The 25396-nt window shown below is 40.4% G+C and overlaps 1 protein-coding gene across 2 annotated transcripts in view; it reads left to right on the forward strand.

Moving 5' to 3' along the window:
* Window positions 1-25396, forward strand: part of NELL1 (neural EGFL like 1) — a 630963-nt gene that overhangs the window by 281191 nt on the left and 324376 nt on the right. For both annotated transcript variants that reach the window (XM_084895301.1, XM_084895300.1), the window contains exon 13: window positions 22780-22905. In XM_084895301.1, coding sequence (XP_084751427.1) covers window positions 22780-22905 — 126 coding nt within the window. The remainder of the gene's footprint in view (window positions 1-22779; window positions 22906-25396) is intronic.

Raw genomic sequence — 25396 nt, forward strand, 5'->3', positions numbered from 1 at the left:
CAGAGTCAGAGTGACCTTGGTAAGAAATATAAATAAAATAATATGCACACCCACTATGTGTGAAGTGATTTCCATTGATTATTGCATTTGTTTTTAAAACAATTTTATGAAGTAATTTACTCCAGGTCACAAGGAAGGTAGGTGAAGGAACTGAGATTTAAACCCACAGTGACTGACTGTAGAGCCCATAGTCTGAATCACCAAGCAATGCTCTTTCATAGAAATGTACCATTTTCCTCCTAACAGTAACTTGAACTCTTACAGTTTAATACTTCATCTGTATCGCCTCTGGGGACCTTGAAAATTACAGCTGAATTCTTTACAATGGGGATCATTTATTTTTCTGGCACTCAGTGTCAGAGGGAGTCTTGTTTTAGTCAGCTGACTTAGGACAAGCTTATCAGGGCTCCACCGTGAACTAGAAGGCTCTATTCAGATGAATGGGGTTTTATAAACAATATTTCAGGAAGCGGTTGATATGGAGTCAGTGTGATAAAAACACTTCAAACCCCCCCCCCCACCTCCCCAAATGCAGATTAATTTAGAAAAGCACCAAGGTGAGTCTGTAGAAATAAAATGATGGTGACACACTCATTTTCTGCAGCTACAGAGTACCCACTGGCCTCTTATAAATTAATCATAGTAATCAAAGATGCAGAGGTGGAGTCCTGTCCTTATAGGACAAGTTCCTCAGGAAGGTTTGCATAAAGACCAGCAACTTCAGTTCTTTGTCTCCAAGCCATCCTCCCTATGTTGCCGAATTCACCTTTCTAACATACAGTCCAGATTCAGCAAACTCATGGTTTAAACCTCTGCAGCTCCCACTGCCTGCTGGAGGAAGGCCCATTCTCCACTTTGGCATTCAAGACCCCCAGTGCCATTTCCCCCCAGACTTACCTCTGCCTTTTTCTGTACATTATGCTCTCAGTAATGAACAAATTGCTTTTTCTTACACAAACTCATATTTTTCTCAAGATTTCTTTCTTTTTATAGCTTCTTTAAGATGCTTTGTACTCTCCAGTATCTGCATTTAAAAATCTTTATGGCCATGGGTGTGTGGCTCAGTGGGTTGGAACATTGTCCTTTACACCAAAAGGTTTGGGTTCAATTCCGGATCAGAGCACACACTAGGTTGCAGGCTCCATCCCTGGTCAAGGCGTGTATGAGAGGCAACTGATTGATTTTTCTCCCACATCAATGTTTCTCTCTCACTCTGCCCTCCTTCTGCCCTCCCTCCCTGTCTCTAACATCAATAAATATATCTTCCAGGGAGGATTTTTAAAAAATATTTATGTAAGGCGTGAAAGCATATGGCATAGTGTTTGGTAGATGTAAGATTATTGCCATTATTTGCTACTCTTTATTTGATTTCCTTATAACATGAATTTTAGCAGGAGAGGGATTCAGAAAAGTGGATAGCGAGGCATGGATGCAGAGAGCTCAGGGGTTTTTGCTACAGATGGGTTGATGGGAATGCAGAGAGCAGGATTATTTGGGGCAGCTAGACCCTTAGGCTTGGAGTATAGCTGTTCACCAAACTGACCAAAAAGAGTGGGCATCTGGCCCAGGTGTAGTAGAGAGAAGGGAGCAAGTTATACATGAGAATTGTCAGTACATTTTTTATTGGGCCATTTAGAAGGTCAAAAGTGTCAGAGCTGAGGACTGTGAACATGACAGAAGAAAATGGTTATGAGTGTAGTGGACAAATGGGAGCAGACAGTGAGCAGATTGCCTGGAGAGTGTAACTGTGTGAGGTGGCAGATGGCCTGAGGTCAGAAGCCCAGGCAAGGATCACTCTCCCCAAAGTTGGCTGCTAAATTTCCTTTTATAAAAGACTTCTGAAAGAAGAGGTGGCTTGGAGAATAAAATTTTTGCTTTAGGTCACACTCCTGCCTAGCTGTGTTCCTTATGCTACTAGTGTCACCAGGGCATACAGGACTCCTCAGAACTCCTTTTGTTGGAAGTTGCCTTATAAATTGTGATAGGATTCAGGGACTATTGCACACAGGTTGGAAGGCACTTTGATACAGGATCTTCAATTTAGCTTGTTAGAGCTCTTCCTGACAGCATGGGAATTATCCTATATAATAAAAGCCTAATATGCAAATTGTCCCCTCGACCTGGAGTTTGACCAGGGGGAAAGGAAGCCCTGGCTGGCAGCTGCAGCAAGCAGCTGGGTGAATGGAGATCCTGGCTGGCAGCCAGCAGCCACTAGGGACCCTACCTGTGCACAAATTTTGTGCACTGAGCTTCTAGTGCATCCATAAAAAAGTCAACTTTGTAACATTAAACAGTTTTGCTTTCTATTTAGACACATGACCTGTTTTAGCATAAGAAGAGCTTTGTTCTTATAGTGTTTTCATTAAAATAAATATGTTTTTATTTATAAAGTATGGAGTAGGGGGGAATTGGGAGAATTCTTGAGTGATTATTGCTGCAACCAGTAGATGGAATTTGAGCTGAGTCTGAGACTATAGTTTTCACCCACAGTAGACAGCTATTACCCATGGACTTCTGTCGCTTAGGTAAACTTAAACTGAGAGCATTTTGGTCCCGATTGCATCTGGGAGATTCTTATTTCATCATTGTCAACCCTGGAAGCTTTCACTCACTTTCATAATAATCCATTAATGCTTTATCAGCCTTTATCCAAAAATAGGTTCAAAATCCTATAAAACTCAGCCTGACTTTCAAATGAAAAGCACCAATTTTAAAGGCAGCTAGAGAAAAATCTTGAATAGGAGAAAAAAAAGGAGAGAGTAACCAGTAGATTACTGAGCCTGAATAGAGTGGTTTTTAACTAAAGATAAAGCTTGGCTTTGACATTGGGAGCAACAGAACAAAAATGTTAGTTTTATTTTGTAGCTAGGAGCAAAATCAGAATTTTCACTAAGCTTCAAATATGGAACAAAAAAGAGTGAGAAATTTTTATGTTCATACCCCGGGGTTTAAAAAATATATATTGTTTTATATATATATATATCAATATATTGTTTGAATCATCTTAGGTTATGCCTAAGAAATTTAGTGCCTATGGGATCTGGAAAGAAAATAAATAAATAATGGAAGTAAACTCCTAGTTATTAGTGTTATAAATTATAGTAGATTGCTAAAAGTCATTGAAAGAGAGAAATATTTGTTCTCTATTTTTTCACTGTTATAGTGAAAGATGTTATAATGTGTGAGAAATGAATCTTTTAAGACCAATATGACCTCTCTATTTTTCCCTGATATTATTTATGAATGTTCCAAACTTGATGTTCTGTGAAACAGATTAGATGTGAAAGTGCTGTAAATACCAGGGTGAACTGTACCCCAGAGGGAAGGAAGGAATTTTTAAAAAAATGATGATTCTAGGTACTCTGCTTTCTATAGATCAGGAGTCAGCAAAATATGCTCCTTGTGCCAAATCTGGCTCACTGTTCATTTTTATAAATAAAGTTTCTTCAGTAGGTGAATGGATAAATAAACTGTGGTACATCCAGACAGTGGAATGTTATTCAGCACTAAAATGAGTTGTCAAACCATGAAAAGACATGGAAGAACTTAAACGTATATTACTAAGTGAAAGAAGCCTATCCAAGGTCACATACAGCATGATTGCAACTACATGGCATTCTGGAAAAGGCTGTGGAGACAGTAAAAAGATCAGTGGTTGCCAGTTGTTGGAGATGGGGCGGTGATAAATAGGAGGAGCCTAGAAGATTTTATGGCAGTGAAATACTCTGTACCTCACCATAATGATGGATGCATGCCATTATACATTTGTTCAAACCCATAGAATGTACAACGCTAAGAATGAACTTTTGTATAAATTGTGGACTTTGGGTGATTATGATGTGTCAATGTAGGAACACTGGTATCTTTCTAGTGGGAGATGTTTATAAGGAAGGGGCAGGGAGGGAGGACATTGGAAATATCTGTACTTTCCTGTCAATCTTGCTATGTATCTACAACTTTATTTAAAAATAGTCATAATCAAAAACAAGCAAAAAAGCACAAATTGTTTATTGGTCATCTAGCCTGACAACTTGTTTTCTGTGAGTCCCGGAGACTGTATGTATGTGTGCTTCAAAAATAATTTTTGTAGCTCCAATAAAGCCTACTGTTCTAGATTTTTATATACCTTGCTGGAGCAGTTTATAAATGACCATCTTCATGCTTCAAGGGACATGACTCAAGAGTGCATGCTTCAAGAGATACATAGCAGTGGTCTGAGCAAAATAATAATCTTGATGGAAGTAAACGGATGTTAACAGAGTGCATCTGTGTGTCTGGATTTATGCTATGTATTTTTTGTCAGTAATTAGAACAAATACCCTCAAGGTAGGGTTAGGATTTCATATAAGAAAAGTGAGGCTCAGAGAAATTATCTACCTAAAGCAAGAAATCTGAGTCAGTCTAGATTGAAATCTGAATTTGACCCCGAAGTTCATATATGCCCTTTCTACCACCTCATTGCCTCTTTCTGGGTAAGCTATCGATGTAAGCCAGACAAATTTAACAGATTTGTACCCATAGCAACAAGTCATTTTTCCTTAACTTGACACTATCTTACGCTGCATGTACAGGTCAAGTAAATACATTTTTTACCAGCTGTACAGTGAGAGAATATTAGTTTCCTACCATAGACTGTTATCCATAGCTCACATCTAATTTTTAAAAAGTATATCTTCAAAGTGGTTCTAGAGGTCAGTGTTCACACTTCTTGGGAGATTTGCAACATTTTTTAGGTAGGGAGAGAGACATACTCCCTTCAGAATTCTCATCAGCATTTAATTTTTCAAAGAGGTGCAAAGTCCTTCAAAATGCCACAGCTAAAGGTTGTTGGGGGCACAGGGGATTGGAGATCAATTATATGGGTAGCCTGCCACGATTTATCATTTGAAGATAGCATCTATGTGAATTTAAAGAGAGACTAGTCAATATCACAGCACAGAGATAGGACTCAGCCAATGTAATAGCATTAGAGATTAAAAAAGAGAGATGAGAAGCCCTCCCAGATGGATGGGGGATGGGAGGTAGACAAAAATGCTGAGAGAGACAACTATTTTAACATAACTATTCAGAGTAAGGCAGTGTTAAGTAAAAAATTATTCATTTTCAAGTACAATAATCTCATGTTCATTCTGAACTAGTAGCAGAATTGGGTCTAATGGATTGTAAAAGTAAAATATGTATTAAATGAATATGGAAATTGGTTTAATGATATTAATATGTCTCACTTTTTTTTTTTCACTTGTAGGTGGGTGAAAGGCATGTATAAAAGTAGCCACAGTAATGATTCCTTAAAATTCATCTAAAGTTTTGAACAGTATTAAAGTAAAATTATGAGTAAGATTAAAATGAAAATAATTGTGAGTGAATCTCTTCCCATGTTTAGACCATGCCATTTTTCTTTTAATGGCTTCTGCTTGTGGGCAGACACCTTACTTAGGATGCATATTGGTATGGAAAACTATAAATTCTGTCATAAAGAAAGCCAAGTTCAAGACAAAGTTAACAAAGCTGTTTATTTATAAACAGCAGCAAAGGTATCCATATGCCATTACTTTAGTTTCATCAGGTTTCAAGGTATTACAAAGGAGAGCCAGTTTTATCTAGTAAAAGACAAATTTAACAGATTTGTACCCACAGCAACAAGTCATTGTTGCCCTTCGCTGGTTTTGCTCAGTGGATAGAGCATTAGCCCACAGACTGAAGGGTCCTGTGTTCGATCCAGGTCAAGGGCATGTACCTCAGTTATGTGCAGGAGGTAACCAATCGATGTGTTTCTGTCACATCAGATATCAGATGTTTCTCTCTCTGTCTCTTTCCCTCTCCCACTTTCTCTAAAAATCAATGGAAAAATATTTTCATGTGAGAATTGACAGACAGAGAGAGAGAGAGAGAGAGAGAGAGAGAGAGAGAGAGAGAGAGAGAGAGAGAGAAGAGAGAGAAGAGAGGCTGAAATGGTCTCTGGACATGAATTTTAATTAGATGGGACTTTTTTGGAAGTGGGGGGGACTTTCTAATTGCTGTTCAGGAAGTTTGGCAAGGGACCCAGAGAGCAATTGAGGCATATTTCAAACAACTTAGGGAGGAAGGCATTCTATGGCTGCCCATTTCCCAGAACAAATGTGGGCTGAAGGGGTGCATTTTGGGGCTCAGATTGTCCTATTGGTTCTTATTTGGCAGGGGGAGAGGTTGCCACAGCAGGAAATTTCTGGATGCTCATTTTTCTCTAACTGGTGGAGGAGGGAGGCAGGGCTTCTCACGGAACCAGTGTATCCGTGAGCCCACTATCTTCAGCTCTTATTTGAGCTTAGCTTCTGTCATGCCGCTTTCTGCAGGTTGAGAAGTACAATGATAGAGAAAATAAAGAGAGTCCACAAAGAAGAGGTATGGCTCAAGAATGGGAGTTAAATGGCCCAGAAACATTTGGTCTCAGCTAGGGTTATAAAGGCCAGTTCATCTTCCCAGTGTTCAACGGCATCGTTTGTCATGGTTGATGGCATGGGTGTTAGCCACAAAGCTCTGGTTAACACCCCTCTCTGGGAGGGTCAGCAGAATACAGCCATAGGAAGGATCATAAATAACAGAAAAGCAGTGGAGCATTCCCTATTTGCTTGTTCAGTGTTTCTCTCTCCAGGTCTGAGAGGGATATTTTGGTAGGTGGTGTGGAGGCATAGTTCTGACAAGCAGCAGTGAAGCTTGGGTCAGGCTGCCTGTATTTGGTCTCAGCTCTGTCACTTTTTAGCTGTGTGACCTTGAGCTCATGGAGAGGCCTGGTATCTTGAGCAGGGCAAATTAGGAGGGGTGAGATCAGTGTCATAAGTGTAGAGAGGTCTGCTGAAACTTTGGCTATCTTGGCCCTGCTCACTTGCAAAAGAAATGGATTTCTTTTTATATGGACCTTAGCAAACATCTTTAAAATGTATGTGTGTGTGTGTGTGTGTGTGTGTGTGTGTGTGTGTGTGTATGTGTATTAAAGCAGGAATATGTTAATTAATCATCATACCCTCACAAAGATGGCAGCACCCACAGCCAATAAGGAGGGAATATGCTAATTTACTGCCATGACCCCAAAGATGGCAGCACCCACAGCCAAAAGATGGCAGTGCCCAGTCCCCTCAGCCTACCTCAGGAGACCCACAGTCCCCTCAGCACCCCAGCCACCTAGAGCTGAGCCCAAAGCACAGGCAAGCCTCGGATAGTGGCTGCCTAGCTGCCTAGGACCACCTGAGGCTCAGGTAACCAGGGCCGGATGAGGCTTGCGCTGCCAGCAATGGCAGAAGCAGAGTTGTGATCGTCTGATCGGCTCCTGCCTCTGAGGGCTCCCAGACTGTGAAGGGGAGCAAGCCAGGCTGAAGGACCCCCCACTCTGCAGTGCATGAATTTTCATGCACAGGGCCTCTAGTTTATATATATTTATATTGAACCTTGACCTCCTGGTTCATAGGTTGATGCTCAACCACTGAGCCAAATTCCTGGGCAGCAAACATTTTTTTTTTAAATATATTTTATTGATTTTGTACAGAGAGGAAGGGAGGGAGATAGAGTTAGAAACATTGATGAGAGAGAGTCATCAATCAGCTACCTCTTGCACACCCCCTACTGGGGATCTGCCCGCAACCAAGGTACAAGCCCTTGACCGGAATCGAACCCTGGACCCTTCAGTCCCCAAGCCGAAGCTCTATCCATTGAGCCAAACTGGTCCCGGCCAAACATTTTTATGATTGTGCCTGTTGGGGGATCCTGGTCTGTTGAGAGACATGGCAGAGTTTCTTACCCAGATAAAAGTGCAAAGAATACCAATATAATATGTTCTCTCCCAACCAACTGTCCTGTTATTAAGTATTATACAACCTATTTATGAGAATCCTATTTTGAAAGAGCTGAAGCTTTAAAATAAATTAGGCTTAGATTTCAACCCTGGCTCTCCCACCTGCTAATCTCATGATCTTAGGAAACTTAATTAACTTTTCCAAACCTTAATTTCTTTTTCTGTAAAATGGAAAATTAATGCCTTGCAAAATCATGTAGATTAAAGTTAAGGAATGTACCTTTTCTTGCACATAATAGGTAGCTAATAAACTATAGTAGTTTTTATATGATATATTCATGACCTCAGCCAATGTAAGGTAGTTCATGGAAGAGTAAATATCTTCTCATTGATAACACCCCCTTCCCTGAAGACCTTTTCCAGAACTGGGAAATATACCAGCTTACTCAGTAGATTTTACCTCGCTATTTAAAAAGCTTCGACAAAGATCTCAGAATATTTTCTTAGCATTATAATATATACCTAGAGGAATTTCCAGCTCATTGAAAGCTGACTTTATATAATTCTGGTTTAAATAATCCAGTTATATGAGAAAAAGGACTTAATGAATAAATGAGGTTATTTCTAAAGCTGATAGTAAATGTGCAGGAGCTTGGATAGGAGTGGGTGATGATCTATGCAAGTTCATTTTCAATTTTAGAGAGCAAAGTTTTTAAAAACTTGATGAATTTTCATCAAAGAAACTAAGCAGTAGAAAAAGCAATCATGATAAAACCATTTTATTGACCATGCTTTTAATTCTGAGCTTAATTTTTAATATCTAAGAGGTTTGTCATATGTCTTTTCTATTGCTGTGTGTGTTGTTTATCTATCCTGCTCTGTGCTAGTCTAGTTATTTATCTTTAATCACTGGCTTTCAAATATTACCTAGTTCATATTTGATTTTAGGTGCTATGTATGTTGATTGTTAGGGGCACAGAAATGTAAGACAGCCCCTGTATTTAAAAAAAAAATCAGGCAAGTAGGGAAGTAGACAAATGTACAAACAATGATGCTATACATTAACTTTATAGAAGTCAATTTTATAGAAGAGGTTGAGGAGGTTCAGTGCATGTTAATCAGTGTAGGTCCTAGCCAGGAGTAAGAATAGGGAACCAAGGGAACCCAGTGGAAGGATAGAGGACAGGAAGGCAAGGTTTTTTTTGTGGAGTAAAATTGAAAATGGGCTCTGGATGATGAGAATATATTTGCTAAAAGGACAAATGAGTAAAGTACCCCGGATCGAAGAACAACGTGAGAAGTGTCACCAAGTATTCCATGGTGGCCTGATTAGTCTATTTCTGTTTGTTTAAACATAATATAGCTTTATCATTTTCTTGGTTTAAACTGCTTACTAGGACTTAGCAGTTCAGGATCTTGGCCAGCCGTGATTTGACTGGATTGGCAAGTTAAAGACTAGAAATATTCATGTGGAGTAGGAGTGAAGGAAGTAGGGTGTAGGGACTACTAGGAAGATAGATAAGTGGTTAAGAGTGAGCATTCTGAAGCTGACTGCCTGGCTTTGGACCCTTGCTCTACTAAATATTAGCTGTACAATACTGAATTACTGAATTCAGTGAGTTACTGAATTCCTCTGTGCCTCAGTTTCCCCCATCTGTAAAATGGTTTGAACAGTGGTACTACCAAATAAGATTTTAGTGAGAATAAAATGAGTAAATGTAGGTAAAGAGCTTAGAACATTGTCTGGCATACAGAAGTACTATATACTACTACTATCATCTGCCTATTGAGTAAATGAGAAAAATGAATAAATTCTCAAAAATAAAAAATAAAGAAAAATTCAGGGAGGATTTTATAGAAGAGGAAATAGGTGGAGATTTTATAGAAGAGAAAATAGATGGTGAATATGCCCAAGGTCATATGCATAGCAAAGTACAGAAGGAGAATCAGCATCCAATTCTACTCATCTACTATTAATATTCACCATGCACAGAGCTGATGGCTGGAGTATGTGGTGGTGGGCAATCACTGGAAGAGTTTGGCACCTGGGGATCCCAAGGTCTAGGGTGAGAGAGTACCCAAAGTGAAGGAGGACCTAGAGCAGACCCACTGGGGAAGCCAAAGTGGGAAGGTAAATTCCTTCAAAGGAGTCTGCTGGGATCAGAGTGGAGAAGAGGCATAGAATTTGTTTCCTTGGAGGTACTGGAACCAGGGTAAGGCAGGCAGTGCTATGCTAGTCATTGTTTAATGTTGGTTCAAGATCAGTGCAGCAGGAGCATGATTTGTGAAGTTTGTTGTATCTCATGGATTGAATGCTCCCACCAAGTGGTTAATGTTGTCACTGACTGTGATTTGGGGAGATATGAACACAGTCAGCTTTCATGAGCCCATTCAAGCCAACTGCAGCCCACCACTGAAGGTCCGGTCCCAGATCGAGACTCAGATGCCAACCTGTAGCAGTTATCCTTATAACACACTGATTCCATCTCTCACCACGGAGCAGACTCCTCTTGCTGGGGTTATCCATCCTGCAGTCACAAGCATTCTGCCTCTTCCTTGGCCAGAAATAACTCTCTAGCTTTCCTTTTGGTTCCCCAACTAAGGCTGTACTTGTTAACTGAACATCTTCTTTAGGCCTTGGGTATTGCCTAACATCATTCCCTGGCCTTGATGGCATCACATTTCTGAACTGCAAGGTCTTACCATCCATTGACTTGTAGACCCCACTACCAATCTTGTGTTCTGTGTCCTTTAAGCTGATTCTTCTTTCTGCCCATTCTTTTTCCTCCAATTGTACTGTGTTCTCCACAATTCCTGTTGCCTTGTAAACAAGTGCCCCCACATCCACAAACTGTGCAGAATGCCCCTCTGTCTCAGCCTCCTTGAGTTCCTCTGGGGATACAACTCTCCTGGAGCTCTGAGTGGAGGCTGCATTTTCTTTGAAACTTAATGTACCTTGGATCCCAAACACAGCACCTGGCTTCTTCAAAGACAGCTTCACTGCATCTAGAGTAATTTCGTCCTTCCTCATAACAACCTCTTCTCTTTTGAAGTCCCAGCCATCTGCTCATAACACCTGTTAATTCTTCTAGTGGCTGTCAGTGAAGAATCTCTGGGCCAGCCCCTGCCCTCTCATTCACTGAGATCTTCCATGCCTAGCTAAGCTGAGCTATCATTCTGGGCAAACTTCCAGCCTTGAGGTTTTATCTTCAGGGCTATAATTACCTTCACTCCCATATCACTTCATTATGCTCCTGATCTTTGACATCACTTAACTGCTCTGCTCCTAAAACCACCAACTCCCATTTCTCAGTAGCTCCGATCAGCTGCAAGGTTGTGTCCTCTCACCCCACTGATCAACTCACTGCAGCCAGACTCCTACCCTCATTCTCATGCTGTTCTTAATGTGGCCACCAGGGCTCTCCTGACAGTCTCCCTCACCATGTGTTTCCAGAATGAATGATCTTTTAAAAATACATCTGTGATCATGTCTTAGTTTAATGCAATTAAATAATTCTATGTTAATTTACTCACTCATTTACAGATCAAGAACAATAAATGAAGAAGTAAAAAATGTTGCTTTTGACAGGTATATACATTTCATCATTGTTCTCTTTAAGACTGAAATAAAAATATTTTAAAATTTGTCCCCCACCTCAGATTGCTACCATCAGGTGGGTTGTATTTTCATGATCCCCTAAAATCATAAATTTTCATCTCTTGGTAGCATCTTTCAGTTGAAAGCTCATGGACCTCAGAAATGAAGTGCATGTTTCTTAGCATGGCATTCAAGGCCTGCTGTGATCTGCCCTGTGCTGTCCCGAGTTCTGTCTGTTCCTAACAACACTTTTCAGTTATGTGAAGTCACAACTACAGATGCATCTACTTCCTGTCCTGGGTCTTTTCTTTTTCCAGGGACTCCTTTCCTTCCCATTCTGCACCTTCTCCCTTTTCAATCTTGTAAACATTCCCTCATATTTTATTATAGCTCTTCACATGCCCTTCGCTAGTCAGAATTGCTCATTACCTCCTTGTGATTCTTCCACGCATATTTCTTCCTTCAACTTCAGTGTCCCTCTTTGTTTATTCCTCTGTCTTCTCCTATTCACTGTGGAGGTCATGACCACACTGACCTCATGTCTGTGACCCAGTCACCCAGCATAGTTCCTGGCCACCTGAGCTCCTGAGAGCAGAGTCAGCATGCAAGATGTGGGAGTCCAAGTTCAGAAGCATTGGGTAATTTTCCCAGAGTGACACAAATTGGCAGCAAAGCTAGGATTTGAAATGAGGTCTGTCACATTGTTTCCAGGCTTCATGGCATTGAAATTCTCACGGACAAGTCTTTCTTCTTCCCTCAGGAAAGAGAATGCCAACTTGCGATTATTCCCCTCCTCCCATTTTTTAAAAGAAAAACAATAGCATTATTGAGATATATTTTAATGTTTTAAAGTGCACAAATCAATGATTTTGGGTATACTACACTCTTTTACCTTTAATGATAGAATATAACATAAAATTTTGCCATTGTAGCCATTGGTAAGTCTACAACTCAGCATCATTAATTACATTCACGATGTTATGCACCCATCATTGCTGTTATTTCCAGAACTTTCTCATCACCCCACGGAAACCATGTAACCATTGACCATTAACTGCCCATTCCTCCCTCCTCCCAGACCCTGGAAATGAGAAAACAGTTTGGTTGTTCCTCAAAAATGTAAACATAGAATTACCAGCTGGTACAACAATCCCAATCTTAGATATATACCTAAGGGAATTGAAAGCAGGGACTTGAATGGGTACTTGGACCTATGCCTTGTTCCTTATAACATTATTCACAATAGCTAACTGTGGACTGTTCTTTTTCCACTCCATCCCAACCACGTTCCTGAGCCTTTACTGTACCATAGCCTCTGTTTAATTCCATTTTACAAACTGAGCTTCCAAGTTAGATGTTATTTCAGATAGACGCAGTTCAGTTGTTTCTTGATCTTTCTTTCATTATCACCTGCCTAAGATATCTTTCAGACACTTTTCCCTTATCTCTCCCCCATGAAATTTTAATACCACAGATACACTATATATATGTTCATGGATTATGGTCCTTTGGAGAATAGCAAACTGTTTATAATATCTGAGATTCATTTGCTCCCCTAAGAGCTAGTTGCTAACTCCTGTGGGTGAGGTCACTCTGGGTGAGAGAGAGTGGGGTGGAGAGTAAGGCCGCACATTGGGAGCCGGGTCTGCCTGGCCTGGAGTTCTAGCTCTGCCCCTAATCGCTTTTGTGACCTTGGGCAAGTGCCTTAGTTCCATGTCTCAGTTTCTTTATTTGTAGACTTGGGATATTATAAAACAGTACCTGCTTCAAAGGTTTTTTTTGAGGATTAAATGGCAATATATGTAGGGCAATACCTAGTCTTTAATAAGTGTTGTATAAATTTTAGCTATTACTGTTTTTGAAAGGGTTCCTCTGTTTAAAAATAGTTAAAAAATAAACCCAGTGGGTTGCTTGGAACCAGATTCTGTTGCATTTTCCACCTTTGAATGGTGTTTTCCAGTCCATCATTAGATTGTTGTTGTGTGTTTTTTTTTTCCCTTTTTTTTTTTCAGAAGAAAACGGGTTACTTATTATTCTGTATTAATTTTTCTCTATTTTCTTGCCATTCATTCATTTTTATTTTCTCAACAGTCACAGTGCATTGGCATCTGGGCTTGGTGAATTTGAAGGACCATCTTAGATACTTTATGGGTTTGGTTTTTATATTAGAGTCCATGAATTCAGTCAGATGTATAAGGATCTGGAATTGGGAATAATGTTGATTTCAATTCAAGATGAGTTTTTACCTAAGGAATCTCTCCATGTGGGGAAGAGAAGAAGCTCATTTCCAGGATATATTCCACTGGTCATCATTCATCATATAGGCACTGGAAGACAGGACCTGGTTTTACTGAATCCAGTTAGTGCTCATTAACTGCCTGCCCTTGTTTGTTTGTGTATTTTGGAGTTGGGTGCATTTAATCACTGGTTAATTTGATGAAGTAGTGAATCAGGTCTAAACTTCAAGCAACAAATAATATATTTTTAAAAGACCACAGCCTGTACACTTTATTTTGACTATGTGGAGGAAGTAGTGAATGAATGATTTGACCAAGTGACTATAGGAAATTGCTATTCAATTAACAAAGGAATGTGAGTATTCTTATTGAGAGTGGGGAAGCTAAGGTGGTCTTATAAAGAGACAGAATATAGTAGATACCAAATTCATATTCCATGAGGTTATCTTCAGCTAGTTAACTTCTTGAGGCTCCATAAAATAAAAAGCATATTTATATAAACCTACGTGTATGGTACTTAGGTAGATATGATGAATTAAAACACATGAAGTGCTTAAAACATGGCTCCTACTACGAAAGCTGGTGGGAGGAGGGAGATTTGTCCAGTCCAATAAAAGTAATAAGCAAAGGACATCAACATGTTATGAAGGTATCTTTCTTGCCTTCCCAATACTCAAAACAAAAGTCTTCTGGGTAAATCCTTCTCCTGTCCCCTTTGTTGGAATTAGCCTATAATATCTCTAGGAGAACATGGAATGCGCTTTCAAGGTTCATGCCCTGTGATTGTCTCTCTGCTGGATTAGCATAGGTTCTGCATGCCCTGGCTTTTTGCACTTAGCATAAAAGTCAAGAGGCAGGGACCACTTCCCATTCACCTTTGGAACCTTTGCTGCCTTTGGAATCCAGCAGTCTCTCAATAGCGCTCTTTCTTCTTTTCTGATAGCATGACATTTTATTTATTTATTTGTTTATTTATTTATTTATTTATATTTTTGACACTATTAAAAATATCTCCATTCTCCCTGCCTCCCACCCCTTTACTTCCACACAACCCCCACCCTGTTCTCCTGGTCTTCACCACACTGTTGTCTGTGTTCATGGATTATGCATTTACTAGTATGTTCTTTGGCTAATATCTACACCTTCTTTCACCCAGTTCTCCCCACACATCCCTTCCCTCTGTCATCTGTCAGTCCATTTCATGTATCCATGCCCCTGGCTCTATTTTGTTTGCCCATTTATTTTGTTCATTATATTCCACATATGAGTTAGATCATGTGGTACTTGTCTTTCTCTGTCTGGCTTACTTCGCTCAGCACAATAATCTCTAGTTCCATCCAGGTTATTTCAAAAGGTAAGAATTCCTTATTTTTTTATGGCTGTATAGTATTCTATTATGTAAATGTATCTTGATTTTCCTTTTCCAGTTGTAGGGAAGACAAGACTATCCTAGCCTCTACACTTCCATTGTGTTCTTCCATTGGTCTAAGTCACGAATCATGAGAAAGCCTTGGTCCTTTTTGGAGGCAATCAGTAACTGTGTTGGTACTAGTGGCTGAAGGGGGTTCTAACACTGGTAGATTCAAATAGGGTGGGGTACAATCTAAGGCCAAAACTGTTGTAATCACCTTTCACTCAGCATGCCTCTTTCCTGGTAGATTCTCTGCATCAGTTTATGGAGACCCTCACCTGGATCCCAGATCTCACCTTTCACTAGGTGATATCTCTGACTTATGTTTAGTTCACCAATTCTGGGTGGGTATTAATCAGTTCAGCTGTTCCTTCTCTCTGCTCTGTGAGAATGCACAGGGCTCGTCTGCATATTTGTGCCACTTTGTCTCCTTCTGGACAGACTTTCCAGACACCCATGGTTGGATAGGCTGGAGTCTTGGTGTTCCTGGGTTTGCAGCTGAGGCAGATCATCCCTGGGAGTTGTGGTTGTGGGATCCAGGGATGTATCTGAGGTCCCTAGTTGAAGGTAAGACTAGAATTTAGATCACCATCACTCTCCTCTTTAAGACAGAGCTGGCATCTCAGGGAGATATTTCAGCAGCAGTAGAGGCTGCCTGGCCAGGGGAGCCTGGTCTGGCAGTCCCCAACAATTAATTCCTTAGAATGTAACTGTCCCTCACTCACAAATACAGACAAACCCTGCACACCCATGTACTTTCCTTTTATTCTTTCACTCACACATTATCTTGCAGGTTGCCATCCCATTGGCAGCCATCTTGGATCCCTCTATTTGATATTTCTTATTGCTTCTTCATGGCATTATTAGAGTAGAGCTCTAGTTTTCTGCAATGCAGACTCTTGACTCTTTCTATTTTCTTTTACCACCGAGGATTCTTGTCACTTGCCATGTGTCTTAGGCCTTGTGCTGTGCCTTTCCCCTTATTTGTTCTTTGACGAATAGAAAAGGAGAGGGATATGTTTTAAGAAAAACCGAGATTTCTTATTTGTGGAAGGGACATATTTTACATGTATATCTTCTATTTAACTCTATAGGCATTTGGGTTTTCTCCCCTAGCCTTAGGAAGAAAATTATAATTGTAGATAAGTGTGGAGTATTGGCTAAACATGAATTCCAGAGTTTGAAGACCTTGATTCTATTACTGTCTTTTTGATTATCTGGGTTCCTTGGGCTTCTATTTCCATCTTCTCTGGGCCTCTATTTTATCACCTTAAAAAGGGCATCATAATCCAGATCTTGTTTGTTTCACTGGATTTTTATAAGTTATAAATTGGAGAGCATATGGACCCTGACTTTCAAAAAATATGTGGTATGACACAGATAGAAAGTATTGATAGTTCTAACATGACAAACTACTGTTCAGGCCACCATATTTTTATAGCTCATAGTTTCTGCAGTTGGGAGATAAAAGTCTGGCACAATTGTTCTGCAATTTCTCTTATTGATTCACAGAGAACTTGCCCATTGGTTTTGTGTGCCTATCGGTTTGCTAGCCATAGCTGCTCCTTATTTTCAGCATAGATGCCAACTCAGTTGACAAAGGTATCAAGAAACAGTGTGAAGACTCAGATTGTCTTGGTAGTATTTTCCAAGACCTGTGTTTGGGAAAGACATTTGGATCATCTGTTTTGGATCATCCTTAAAACAGAGGGAGAGGAGGCAGTTCAAGAGACATTTCTTCAGAGGCAGTCAGGCTTTATGATAAATGGGCAGATAAACTTAAATGCATCATGAACTTTAGAACCTGGGGCTATTTAGATGCTTTCAACTCCCTCATTTTACCAATAGGAAAACTGATGTCTTGAGATGAGAAGTGATTGGATTGCTCAGTACTTCAGTTAGCCAATAGAGAAAGCAGGAATGGAACTTGAATCTGTACTGTTAATCCAGTGCTCCTGGTCCAATAGTCAGAGTGGAACAAGTTTGTTTGGAGTCACAGAGACCTGAGTTGAAATTCTAGGTCCTGTAAATGTAGTTTCTGATGCCAGGCCATGGTATGGTTGGGAGTAAAGAGATGAGATCCAGTGCTTGGCACATAGTAGTCTCAATATATATTGTTTTTCATTCCCTACTTTATTTCCTTTTTAACTGTGTTCAGGATGTGAGGCATCCTAATCTCCAACCCCACCTTCCTGATCCTTTTTCTAGGTAATTATTATGAATAAGCCTGAGTGGATCACATCATTTTATTAAGAGAATTCTTTGTATTTGCTTCTCCCTTTGCAACCAGACACTGCTCTCAAATTTAATGATGATGCCAAATTGGGGTCTGTATGCTGTAAATTCTCTTATGCAGATGGAGGCTGGTAATACATGAAGAATCATTATGCCACATCAAGTTTCATTTTAAAGTCCACAAGTATACCTTTTTAAAACAAAACAAACTTCTTCAGAATCTTGGGTAGGGACATAAATCTTGTATTTTTATTACCTCAAAAGACCACCAGAAGATGGGCTTTAATATTTCAAAGGTGACAAGCAATCTATATGAATGAATCACAGTTTGAGTCCCATTATACTTGATCTGATATATGCTGCAGTGGGGTATATAGGAGTTTCTCTAACAAAATTAAATGGGGTGGGGGGGAAAAACAAACCCAAAAAACAAACCCAGGCCTTTCTGTCTCTAGTTTATAATCCAATAGGAGGCACTTGATAATCTCAAGCAACCAGAATAGAGACTGTATTATGCTGTGGGATTCAGCTGGGAGCAGAATACTGCTACTTGTTTGGAGGAGCTGGGTGACTGGAGCCCAAAGTGTGAAAGCATTAGGATTGATTTAAAAGAGCCGAAGAAGCAGAGGTGTATGGGATAATGTTGGCATTTAACAGAAAGCATTATTCCAGAACTGATGTTATGACCAGCTCATGGACATAGAATTTGGAGATAGCATTGCTTCCATATACTTTGCAACAGCATCAGATTATCAGAAAGTCATAGGATTGAAATATTATTGAGGATCAGAACTGGCACAGTAAAAACAATGCCAACTTTGGATCAGACTGTGCAGATTCAATCCTAGGCTATTATGCTTACTGACTACATGTCTTGGGCAACTGACCTAATAATCCATGAGCTTCAGTTTCCTCATCACAACATGGGGGAACCTACCTCCTACACTAGTCATAAAGAATAAATGGAGGGATGAGATTGTACATGGATGAGGCATAGTGTCTGATATTGAGAAATGGCAGCTCTTTATTGAGTATCCTTCAAGTAGATGTCATGTAAAGTGTAGTTCTTCTTAGAAAAGCTTCCTCCACTGATTCAGTCTGAACTTGAGTATGTTCAACTCTCACCTTGAGGTTCAGCCCAGGACTTAGCCTCTTTTGGCCTCCTGGCTTTTGGGTGAGTATCACACTGGTAGAAACCATTGGCAGAGAGAGAGAGATGGCTTTAGGAAGAGTGCTCTCAGCATTTAGGCAAAGGCCAGGTGGCTTCTCAGGGCTATGGTTATAAAGTCCTCATTTTTTGGGCCAACTCCATTTCTCTGTCTCTGAGCATCAGCTTATTCTTTCATTAGGGAATTCTGCTTTTTATTTTGTTGTCTTTGCTTGTAATTATTATCTTTCAGAATGTTTTGTCTGTGAACCAAAAGCAGTATTTGTCCCAGGCTCATTTTTACAATCTCAGTTGTTCCCTATTTCTCAAAATTGTTTTCTCAGGATATCCTAGCTCTCTGAAGCTATCCATTCTGTTTTGATTCTCTCTGTAATCAGTTTTGCTTTTGAAGCACTTTTGAGTCCTATTGAAGCTGTCTGCAGGGTGTTTCTTTCCTTGAGGATGGAGAGACAGTCTTTTGGCAAATGTGTTACCACTCCATCCACCTCCTTCCACCACCCCTTCCCCTGCTCTTCGCCCCCTCCCCTCCCTTCTTTCTCCCCCTTCCTTTCCCTTTCTCCCTCTCCACTCCCATCCCCCCACCTTCCTTCCCATCCCCATCCCCATCCCCATCCCCATCCCCATCCCCATCCCCATCCCCATCCCCATCCCCATCCCCATCCCCATCCCCCAAAACTGCTGAGGAAGTTGTCAGTTTCTTCCTTTTTTTCACCATCTTATTACCAGGGCCCAGCTGGATGGCTCCCCACGTTTCCTTTCTCCCCTCTGCCTCATTTATACCAGGAAGTAGTTTTTATATCTGGAGGTTACATGATGGAAGATCAGCAACAATGACAAGGTTATGACAGTTTAATTTTCTGGTACATTTGTAAACTTTCCTGTTTTATTTTGGTGCTGTTTCTTTCTGGACTGCCACCAGGAGATTATCAGATATGCAAGAGCCAGAATTGCCAGTGGTATGAACTGAAGACTCAGAGACATAGAAGAGCAGCAGGGGTGTCTGGTGGGGGTGGAGGGTGGCCTAGGCAACCTGCAGAGAGCAAGAGTTGGATAAACCTATGGGAAAAATCCTCACTGGGTTTTTCTAACCATCTCCTGGTCTAGTTTTTGAAAATATTTTTATTTAAAGCCTTAGAGCCCTGTGAAACAAGGAAATGGCTTGGCTGTTGTAATGAAAATAAGCTTGTTAGAGCCAAGCAACTCCTTCCCATCTAGATGAGGCAGACACCTCTCAGCAGTTAGCCAGTGGCCTGGGGGAAATGAGCCAGGGTTTCCCTCTGGGAGGAGCTGATGAGGGTCTGTGACAGGGAAACATTCATTGTAGTCAGCAGCTTGGTTGGCAGTGGAGGCCCATGGGCTGAAGATTGAATTGCCTCTAAGGCAAGTCCTGATTCATTTCTCATCTTTAAGAATGGCTGGGCATCCCAGCAGAATGAGATGCAGTTCAGTGTGGCTGTTTCTCTGAGTAAAATTCCAACGTGATTTAGCCTTCAGCTAGCCCTGCTTCCATCCATTCTCTTCACCGCAGCCAAGTGATATTTTAAAAAAACAGAAATTGGATCGTGTCACTCACTGCCCTGATTAAAGTCCAGACTCCTTCACATGACTTACCGGGCCCAGCAGGATCCAGCTTCAGCTTATCTTTCCGGTTTCTTTTTAAGTAGGCCCGACTCCTTTCCTCTAACACTAATTCTTCTCAAACATTCTTCTCTGTTGGGTATGTTATTCCTCTCCTCTTTCACTTTCATTTGAAGTGTCAAATGGAGCATCATTTCCATTGAGAATCCTTCTCTGACCCTAGAAAGAGTAGGTCAAATTTCCCTGCTGAAAAGTCATATATATAATATATTATTGATTTTTTTTTACAGAGAGGAAGAGAGAGGAATAGAGAGTTAGAAAAAACATTGATGAGAGAGAAACACCAATCAGCTGCTTCTTGCACACCCCCTACTGGGGATGTGCCTGCAGCTAAGGTACATGCCCTTGATTGGAATCTAACCCAGGACCTTTCAGTCCGCAGGCCAAAGCTCTATCCACTAAGCCAAACCGGTTTCAGCCTGAAAAGTCTTAACTTCTCAATAGACCTTAGCAAGTTTTGCTCAGTGCTTTTCCAGACTGTGAGGTCCATGATGGCATTTTTTTCATCAATCTTCTATGGGGCTTAGTAGAGGGCTAATTAATGCTCATGCTCAGTCATAGAGCCAGGCTTAACTTCGAAAAGGAGGGGCCAGTACTGTTGCATTATGTACCCAGAAGGAGGAAAACTGGTCTTTGATGAATAACATTAATGCCAGCAACCCCTTCAGTGCCTGACTTCTCTTGGTGTTCCCCAACCCCCACAGGGATCTATTCTTCCAGGCTTCAGTAGTTATGTGAAAGACCTTGTAATCGACAATAACTAAATTTCCTACAACATCTTAATGCCAAGCATGCTGTTCTGTGGTTCCATTTCCCAGTTTTCCAGCCCACACACTCTAGTACCCTCACTGTGATAATTCCTTGCCTCCATCAGGATGCTTGCTGATATTTGGTTCCTCAGGAAGCAGCCCATGTAATGGAGGGTGGCATACAAGGAAGTTTGCCAGGGAGTGCTATAGGGATGCACACCTGTGAGAGAAAGGAGATGGGAAGGGTAGAGGGGTGAGTTAGCTCAATCCATTGAGTACTCTGAACCTGGGGAAATCCTTTAGAATTATTCATCCTTGAGATAAAGGAGAACCAGCCTTAACTGTAGGTTACCTTCAGGTTGGAGTGTGACTGGGGGATGAGCTATATCTCCTCAACCAAGGACAACTTTTCGAAAGGCTAACAGGTGAAGATCATTAGTTCTGAGGAGATACCTAGGCAATCCAACACAGAGTCCACCATAATGTCCAGTCCATTTCAACTGTCTTCCTCCTTCTTCATGTATTCATTCCCCCCTTAATAGTTGAGGTTCCTCACACCTCATTCTCATCACATCTTTTCTTACATACTCAATTCCCTTGTATCTCTTTTTACTCATCATACTTGCCTAAACCTTATCTCTAGTTATAACTCCTCTGCAGTTACTATCCTATCTCAAATATCTGGAGATGTTCCCTCCTCACCCTTGCTTGATGTTATCTTATACAGTTTATATTCCTATTGTTCAGTTGTTTTTATTATGCATTGTCCTGGATCACTAGTGTACATGGTATTGTGCAGATAGTGCACTTTGTTCATTGCATGAATTATTTCACTAATTTCTGCTGTTTTGTTTTTATATCATAGTTACAGAAGTCTGTCTGATTCTCCCAGGCCTTAATTGCCCCACAATATTTATAGGGTGACAGATCTTTAGCATTGAAAAGAATATGTATTTTTATTCTTAAAATAAATAGATTTAAAATGGGAGTAAAGTTATACTTCACTCATGGAATTATATGTGGATTAAATTAGATAATGTATATAAAGACATAAAGCAGTAGGCTCCTAACTGACCAATGTGACAAGCTGATGAGGATTCTGGGACTCACAGTGGTTAAATACAAGTCACAGGCTAGTAACTAACAGAACCAGAGCTCGAACTCACATTTCTATCCTGGGTTCCCATACTGGATTTATATCTTTCCCTCTCTCCAGCCATCACACAGAAGCAGTATGAGTAAAATGATCATAAAGTCGTTTTTTAACACAACCTCCGAAAAAGACTAAACTCTGTATTTACGTTTGTAGGCTATTTTAATTTTTATTGTGGAGTTTTATGAGAAAGGAGGTGATGCTCTGACTTTTGTTATAAAGAAAAAAAGTTTTTTGTTGTTGTTGAATCAGACCATTGTTCTATCACATGGATTAGATCTCCAAGTCAAGAGATGAAAGACATTAATTTGCATGAGGCAACAGTTGCTATCTGTATTCACAGTGCAACATGGGAGAAAGTGGCTGTACCATCATTTTGTAGCAGATGGATTAAAGCATGTCTTAGTAAGACACACAAGGGGGAGGGGATATATGCCCCTGATCTTGCTGATAACTGCTATACCATGTGAAGTAGATACCCAATAAATATTAATTAGTATCAACTCACTGGATATAGAACTATTTTATTTTGGACATTAAATCAAGCTCTCTTGATGGTGAAAGATGAATAATAGTACATTTAGTTGTTATATTTCTTGGGCTTTTAACTGTTGTTTGGCATCTTGTATCTTTTGTAAAATACTTTTTGCTCAAGATTGGATCTAGTGCTCCAGCCAAATTTGCCTTAAACTTTGTTTTTAATGCATCTTGCTTTTTTCTCTTGGTTTCAATGAGCATTCACATCTTCTAATTTCACTGGAAGATGAATCCACTATAGTTTAACAATTCGACTAACCAGAATATTGCTTCTTTTTTCTCTTTCAGATATTGATGAGTGTGCAGCTAAGATGCATTACTGTCATGCCAATACCGTGTGTGTCAACCTGCCCGGCTTATATCGCTGTGACTGTGTCCCGGGATACATTCGCGTGGATGACTTCTCTTGCACAGGTAAGCAGTAAGAAGCTGATTCAACCCTTCTCTGTACCACATCTGTGTTGTTCCATTTAACATCAAGTGTATTCAGTACTATTTTTGCCTAAATTGTCTTTCTCTTGAATTATTTGCCCTAACTTTTTGAGAGGAAAAAGTTATAAAGAAATTTTATCTGCAAAATTTAATTCCACTCCCTGCATTTCTGCCTGTGGGTATGAGCATGTGTGCATGGGTGCATGATTTGGAGTTGAAGTCCCAGTTGCCTGTAGTAACACTGAGGGACTGAGAGACATCAGTTCTAAAATGTATCAAACTATTTTCCTTCCATCATAATGAATTGTTTTTGCATCTGAGAAAATGAACTTTGTTCCCCCTGGGAAAAATTAGGATTAAATTGAAAGGAAAAGTAGGAGTAGATGGTGGGCAGAGATTGGGCATATGAGATCTAATCAAGACTTTTGATTGATAACATAGTTTCCTCCCTCTTCTTCCAGCATCACTGGGCAATCAGTACTAAAATGGGAAACCAGGGACTGTGTTGGGGTGCCTTTGTGACAGTAATGCTGGCTTTGTGGGGCACTTGGGTGAGATCCCAAAATACTAGTACTTCCAATCACATACTGTATATGGAGTCATGAATGGTAAATTGGTTAAGAGTGGTAGAAGAATTTGAGGCTTTCTTCTCTTGGTCAAATGTCTTTAAATGAGTCTAAAACCTATAAGAAAAGGGTCCAGTGGACACAAGATTTTAGTCAGGTTGTACTTTTTTCTGATTCTTGCATCTTTCTCTTAATCCTGGTATATAAAAACTGGATTCTTCAGTGAGAATGGAATGCACTTCTTTCTTCATAAATTTATTCTTTTGGGAAGAATAAAAAGTTGCACAATTTGCTGAAACCGGTTTGGCTCAGTGGCAGAGCGTTGGTCTGTGGACTGAAAGGTCCCAGGTTCGATTCCGGTCAAGGGCATGTACATTGGTTGCGGACACATCCCCGGTAGGGGGTGTGCAAGGGCAGCTGGTCGATGTTTCTCTCTCGTCGACGTTTCTAGCTCTCTATCCCTCTCTCCTTCTCTCTGTAAAAAATCAATAAAATATATTTTTTAAAAAGTTGCACAATTTTGGGAAGCAGCCATGCCACTGGTGTGGTTCAGTTGACCAATGAACCAGGAAGGCATGATTGGATTCCCTGTCAGGGTACATACCCAGATTGTGGGCTTGATCCCCAGTAGGGGCTGTGCAGGAGGCAGCTGATCAATCATTCTCTTTCAGCATTGATGTTTCTCTCTTTCTCCCTCTTACCTTTTCTCTGAAATCAATAAAAAATATGTATATATTTTAAAAGTTATGGAAGCAATGTTTATATGTCCAAATATCTTTATCATGGATTGTTGTATATTTATAAGTTACTGTTCTTTAAGAGGCTGCTGAGCTCATATTAATGGAGTCTAATGGAGAAGTCCACATCTCATTTATTTCTCTTTTACATAATATAAGTAAAGTTCCGAGAGAGAGAGAGAGAGAGAGAGAGAGAGAGAGAGAGAGAGAGAGACAGACAGAGAGAGAGAGAGACTGACTATATAAGCACAACATGCTGAGATCTAAATATTTTAAGGGGGCAAAAATCTTTTGGACCTGTAAACAAACACAGATATACAAATCTGTGATGTTATAGATGACAATTCTGTTTTTAATAGTAAATCAATGTCTTCACTTATTTTAACCCTAAGACTAGAAGGAACTTGTGCATATCCTCCCAAGGAAGCGGCACCATATCCTATAACTCAAGAAATCTTAACCCAGACCCTGCTGGTGGAAAGCCCTGTGGAAGTTACATCAGAATTCCACCTCTGCCCTTGTTTTCTCTCTGAGGGAGGAAGGCGGGAGCTGCTGCTTGTTGCACGCCTACTAGGACAGGTGGTCTGTCTGGTGGCTGAGAGAGCACCAGATGGAAAATGGATTATTTTAGGAACTAGCTCTAGAGTTACTTTTGGAGAGGAAACTGTACTGTCTGGTGTAAAAGGCCAGGTTTTGGAGATCCAAATATACCTGTTTCCCCATCTTCAAATAGACCAGGCTACTCTGGAGGAAAGTATCTACACACGCAAACACATGCATGCACTTTTTTGGTTTTGTTTGTATGTGTATATTTTGTCTGAGAGGGAATAACAGTTTGAACACAAGAGAGAAAAGCAAGAGGGTGGAGGAGAAACAGAATACTGGGTTCTCTGAAAGATGGAGGGACAGTGAAGACTGCCCAGTGGAAGAAAAATGGCAAGTACTTTTAATGGTAGGAATGTGTGATGAGGTCTTTGCATTGTTTTGCTATGCAATGCAGGTCTTCCTCATGACCCTCAAACCTCCAGCCGTGTCTCCCTAGCCTGAGTACTAGGTAAGACCCTCCCTCAGTAGAATGCAGGTCAATGTGGTGGGCAGCAGAAATGTATACATGTGTATAGCCTGTTGAAACCCCAGAGGCAGCCATTCCTATTCCCTCCTCCGCCTCCC

Source organism: Pipistrellus hanaki, assembly GCF_964339955.1.
Source record: "Pipistrellus hanaki genome assembly, chromosome: 9".
NCBI lineage: Eukaryota > Metazoa > Chordata > Mammalia > Chiroptera > Vespertilionidae > Pipistrellus > Pipistrellus hanaki.